The sequence below is a fragment of the Hypanus sabinus genome, chromosome 9, assembly GCF_030144855.1.
Source record: "Hypanus sabinus isolate sHypSab1 chromosome 9, sHypSab1.hap1, whole genome shotgun sequence".
In the NCBI taxonomy this organism is placed as follows: Eukaryota; Metazoa; Chordata; class Chondrichthyes; order Myliobatiformes; family Dasyatidae; genus Hypanus; species Hypanus sabinus.
Genome location: NC_082714.1, coordinates 8782562 through 8788776, shown reverse-complemented (window position 1 = coordinate 8788776; position 6215 = coordinate 8782562). Strand labels below are relative to the sequence as shown.

Here is a 6215-nt window from a genome sequence, read left to right as displayed (position 1 = left end):
TCCGGCACAATCCCCGTTTCTAATGACATATTAAAAGATCTCCGTCAGAGCTCCTGCTATTTCTACACAAACTTCCCTCAAGGTCCTGGGGAATATCCTGTCAGGACCCGGAGATTTATCCACTTTTAAATTTCTTAAAAGCACCAGTACCTCCACCTCTTTGTCATAGGTTCCATAACTTCCTTACTTGTTTCCCACACCTTAGACAATTCAATATCCTTCTCCTTAGTGAATACCGAAGAGATCATTCAAAATCTCTCCCATCTCCTTCGGTTCCACACATAGCTGACCACTCTGATTCTCTAAGGGGCCAATTTTATCCCTCACTATCCTCTTGCTTTTAATATAACTGTATAAACCTTTCGGATTTACTTTCACCTTATTTGCCAAACCAACCTCGTATCTTCTTTTAGCTTTTCTAATCTCTTTCTTAAGATTCCTTTTACATTCTTTATATTCCTCGAGCAATTCCTTTACTCCATGCTGCCTATATCTATTGTAGACATCCCTCTTTTTCTGAACCAAATTTCTAATATCCCTTGAAAACCATGGTGCTCTCAAACCTTTAACCTTTCCTTTCACCCTAACAGGAACATAAAGATTCTGTACCCTCATAATTTCACCCTTAAATGACCTCCATTTCTCTATTACATCCTTCCCATAAAACAACTTGACCCAATCCACTCTCTCTAAATCCCTTCGCATCCCCTCAAAGTTAGCCTTTCTCCAATCAAAAATCTCAACTCTAGGTCCAGTCCTGTCCTTCTCCATAATTATATTGAAGCTAATGCTATTGTGATCACTGGACCCGAAGTGCTCCCCAACACATACATCTGTCAGCTGACCTATCGCATTCCCTAACAGGAGATCCAAAACTGCCCCATCTCTAGTTGGTACTTCTATGTATTGTTGCAAAAAACTATCCTGCACACATTTCACAAAGTCTAAACCATCCAGCCCTTTTACAGAATGAGCTTCCCAGTCTACGTGTGGAAAATTAAAATCTCCCACAATCACCACCTTGTGTTTACTACAAATATCTGCTATCTCCTTACACATTTGCTCTTCCAACTCACGCGCCCCATTAGGTGGCCTATAATACACTCCTATCAGTGTTACTGCACCTTTCCCATTCTTCAATTCCACCCAAATGGCCTCCCTAGAGGAGCTCTCTAATCTATCCTTCCAAAGCACCGCCATAAGATTTTCTCGGACAAGCAATGCAACACCTCCTCCTCTGGCCCCTCCTACTCTATCACACCTGAAGCAACTAAATCCAGGAATATTTAGTTGCCAATCACACCCTTCCTGCAACCATGTTTCACTAATAGCTACAACATCATAATTCCAGGTATCAATCCACGCTTTAAGCTCATCCACCTTTCTTACAATGCTCCTAGCATTAAAATAGATACATATAAGATACTCTCCATCTCCTCCTCTCTTTCCATCCCTAACAATGCATTCAAATTTATTATCCTTTTCTTTCTTCTCCCCTACATCTTCAGGCTGAGCGCATCCCTTCTCCATCACCTGCCTTTCCTCCCTCACACACTGTCTATTTACTTGCTCCACTGGTGAACTAACCTCCTCTCCCATAGTCTCCTCAAATAGTCTCCCGCCCCCCCGTCTTACTAGTTTAAAGTCCGCCCTGTAGCCCTAGCAAACCTCCCCGCTAGGATATTGGTCCCCCCACGATTCAAGTGTAACCCGTCCTTCTTGAACAGGTCACTCCTGCCCCAGAAGAGGTCCCAATGATCCAGAAACTTGAATCCCTGCCCCCTGCTCCAATCCCACAGACACGCATTCATCCTCCACCTAATTCTATTCCTACTCTCACTGTCGCGTGGCACACCCAGTAATCCCGGCGGAGCAGTTTATGCAGAAGTTTCTCTTTCTAGTACCTTCTTAAATATTTCCGTGATTGGGGAAGCCGCAATAATTGGGCCAAAATGTACTGGTCCTGTTATGTCCCAACCGACTGGTACCCTCAGTATATGTAAATAAGCAAAAATCACATGTTGTGGCATGTTTGCAAATTGAACTACGAATGTGAAATACAAGTATCTTTCAATACAAAAGGGTTTATTTTATCCAAAAGATTCTGTACAGAAATGCAGTTCCCTTTCACATTGTGGGAGAATTTCAAAACACTGGTTTTAACATTTAAAAAAAAGTAAAAATAAAAATGTCATAAATTACAAAACAACGGTTGGACTAAGCTACAGACAGTACACAAGATGTACAGAGCCAAAAACTGACTTCTATCAGTAAAAGCACATTCCTTATGAAAAGATCTCCGATACCCCACAAAAGCCACCAAACTCTTTGCTGGGGGCATCTCCAACAGTGCGAAAGAGAGCCTTGTAAATCTTCTGGCATCCATGCCGAGAATCCGATCGGCTCTCCTGCACAGGACCCAGAAGGTGTTATGTCATGTTACCCACATGTCCAATTCCAGTGGCAGCTCCCTTTTCTGAGTGGTGCACAGAGAAAATTAAAATTAAAGCAGCTATCTCATACATTCAGCCAATTTGTCCTGTTTTCAAGTAGATCAGTGGACAAATGGATTTCAACTGATTTGAACCGAATCCTCTCTGGTCCTGTGTGGAATACCAGAAGTAACTTGTGCCTTGAACCGTGATGTGTCCTGAATTTTTACAAAGTGCAGTATTCGCTCAACACCCAGTCCCATCTTCACTGGAAAGGCATCTGTCTGTACAAATACACTGTGGCAAGTGAAACTTGAAAATGATGTAAAATTCCTGTGGGTACTTGGCGGCAGGAGAGGGGGGAATGAGCTTAACTCGAAAGACTTGCTTTTCTTGTGATATATACCGCACCTTCCCTCTCTCTCACAAATTCCACTCTAAGGCTTGAAGACAAAGAGTTACTATTAAGTTGACTTCATTGCTGCGCTTTTATGGTGCCCCTCACCTCTCCCCCCACCAACCCCTCCTAGTTTTCTGACCTTTCTGAACATATTTAACTGAACTCTCCTCTCTCCCCCATTGGAGAATGCTCTGCTCACTGATAGAGTGACAGACGAAGGGAGCTGCTGTTTTGGACACCCCTTTCTCCGCCTGTCTTAATGTCCCGTTTAAAAAACAATCGCCATGCAGCGATTACACGGGGGGGGGGGGGGGGGGGGTCAGTGGGATAACAGTAATCCCCAGTGCCCATAACCAAGTAATGATGCAGGGAATGAAATATCCTCCTGGGGCAAACGGACGAGGACATCAGAGCCAGGGGTGCCAGGCGGGGTCCATGCGGCAGAGGTTGTCCAGAGTGTTGGCAGCCGCCACGAGCGTGTTGACCTTGCTCTCACCGCCCTCAAACTGAGCCAGGCTGTGCAGCCGGGTCATGATGGCCGTCACCGCCTTCTGTACCAGAGAGACCAGCTGCTGGCTGTCCATGTTCTCCGGCTGGCCGGCGGCCGACAGCGGCGAGGATGTGTCCTCCTGCGTCTTCTTGTGCCAGGCGATGATTTCGTCCCGCAGCACGGCCTTCAGGACGCCGTCCACCTACAGAGGAGGGAGAAGGGTCAGAAGCGTCGACGGCGGAGCAGCTCCCCAGCAATGGAGAGGTTACGGCAATACGGGAAAACACTCAGCAAGCAGTGAGAGCTTGAAGCGGTCCGGCACAGTTCAGATCTGGGACGGAGGGTGACTGTCAGCAGATGCAGGAAGCTGTGGACGCAGCCTTCACTGCAGGAGGGGCATGAGGGACTGGGAAGGACAGGGAGAGGACGGGATGGCAGGCAGTTGAGGGAAGAGAATCAGGTGAGGGAGGTGGATGGGGCAGGGGAGGGACGAACAAGCAGGGACGATAATTGAGTAATGGAGGGGTCACAGGGTGGGGGAGCGGTAATTGGGTCAGGCAAGTGGAGAGATATGGGTGCAAGAGTGGGTGATAGGTTGGGGAGCCTAGGACGGGAGAGGGAGGGTGAACAGAGATTGAAAGGGCGGGGTGGGCTGAAGCAGGGAGCAGGGAGGGAGTGGTGGAGGGGGATGAGATGGGGCAAGAGAAAGGGACAGGTAGGAGAGAGGGCATGAGTGAAACAGGAGACTAGGAATAAAGAGAGAGTCAGTGTGGCTGAGCAAAGGAGAGTTAGAAGCTGCTCCTGGCCCATTGCAGGAACATCGCACACTGCAGCGGCTGTGGGAAGCATCATGTTTGAATTGTTTATGACAGTCTGTTAACCCAACCATCAAAGCAGAATTTTTCAGTGCCGAGAAAATTAAATGTGATAGGTTGCTAATCAGAAATGTTAGGCATCTGACAGTCCTGGAGATCTTACAGTCTCCTCTCATTCTGATCAAAACGGAACAAAGCTCATCACTTCTCTGTGAAAGACTGAACAAGGATTGTTAAGTCATGGAGCCCAGGATAACTAGACCCCGAATGGTTAAACACTTAGTCCAGATAGACAGTACACGTACACGTGTGTTCTCTGCAGGGCTTGTGTGAACCTTGCCTGAGTGCCTGCTGCCAAGTCTCAACTGGTGGCCACATCCAGGCTGTGAGATAGAGAGACAAAGAGATGTAGAGGGAAAGAAAGAGGGGTGGAGGTAGGGAGAGAGAGGGGGCGGTAGAGGGGGTTGTAGAGAGGAGGTAGAGAGAGGGATAGAGAGAGGGGGTAGAGAGAGGGATAGAGAGGATAGAGAGAGGGGGTAGAGAGAGGGGCTAGTGAATGGGGGGTAGAGAGAGAGGGGGGAGGGCCAGAGAGGGGGAGCAGAGACAGGGGGTCAGAGAGATGGGGGCCAGAGAGAGAGAGAGAGAGAGGTGGAGCGGTAGAGGAAGAGAGAGAGAGGTAGGGGCGAGCAGTAGATGGGAGAAATAGATATAGAGGTAAAGAGTAAAAGAGTGAGAGAAAGAGTGAGTGAGTGTGGGGAAGGAGAAAGGGAGGGCGTTGATTGGAAAGGAGTGAAGGGTGGGTGGAAAGGGTTAGAAGGGACTGCTCTATCTATTCCCACCTTCAACATTAGCTGTGGTTAATTCTTATTAACTAATAGTGGGAGTCCTCCACTTCTTCACCTCACGCAACACCCTTCCCCACCGAGACTGGTAGAACAGGGAGTCCCGTACACACACTCACTGACAGATCTCCCCACTGATACACTGGTAGAACAGGGAGTCCCGTACACACACTCACTGACAGATCTCCCCACTGATACACTGGTAGAACAGGGAGTCCCGTACACACACTCACTGACAGATCTCCCCACTGATACACTGGTAGAACAGGGAGTCCCGTACTCAGCCCGTGAGCCTCACTGACAGATCTCCACACTGATACACTGGTAGAACAGGGAGTCCCGTACACACACTCACTGACAGATCTCCCCACTGATACACTGGTAGAACAGGGAGTCCAGTACACACACTCACTGACAGATCTCCCCACTGATACACTGGTAGAACAGGGAGTCCCGTACTCAGCCCGTGAGCCTCACTGACAGATCTCCACACTGATACACTGGTAGAACAGGGAGTCCCGTACACACACTCACTGACAGATCTCCCCACTGATACACTGGTAGAACAGGGAGTCCCGTACACACACTCACTGACAGATCTCCCCACTGATACACTGGTAGAACAGGGAGTCCCGTACACACACTCACTGACAGATCTCCCCACTGATACACTGGTAGAACAGGGAGTCCCGTACTCAGCCCGTGAGCCTCACTGACAGATCTCCACACTGATACACTGGTAGAACAGGGAGTCCCGTACACACACTCACTGACAGATCTCCCCACTGATACACTGGTAGAACAGGGAGTCCAGTACACACACTCACTGACAGATCTCCCCACTGATACACTGGTAGAACAGGGAGTCCAGTACACACACTCACTGACAGATCTCCCCACTGATACACTGGTAGAACAGGGAGTCCCGTACTCAGCCCGTGAGCCTCACTGACAGATCTCCACACTGATACACTGGTAGAACAGGGAGTCCCGTACACACACTCACTGACAGATCTCCCCACTGATACACTGGTAGAACAGGGAGTCCCGTACTCAGCCCGTGAGCCTCACTGACAGATCTCCCCACTGATACACTGGTAGAACAGGGAGTCCCGTACACACACTCACTGACAGATCTCCCCACTGATACACTGGTAGAACAGGGAGTCCAGTACTCAGCCCGTGAGCCTTACTGACAGATCTCCACACTGATACACTGGTAGAACAGGGAGTCCC

General features: G+C 48.7%; 1 protein-coding gene across 2 annotated transcripts in view; it reads right to left on the bottom strand.

Annotated features, from left to right (window-relative positions):
• Nucleotides 1-2070: 2070 nt before the first annotated feature.
• The window catches only part of trrap (transformation/transcription domain-associated protein), a 336919-nt gene continuing 332774 nt past the window's right edge, over nt 2071-6215 (bottom strand). For both annotated transcript variants that reach the window (XM_059979022.1, XM_059979023.1), the window contains one exon: nt 2071-3524. In XM_059979022.1, the coding sequence (XP_059835005.1) occupies nt 3240-3524 (285 nt within the window). In that variant the 3' untranslated portion in view covers nt 2071-3239. The remainder of the gene's footprint in view (nt 3525-6215) is intronic.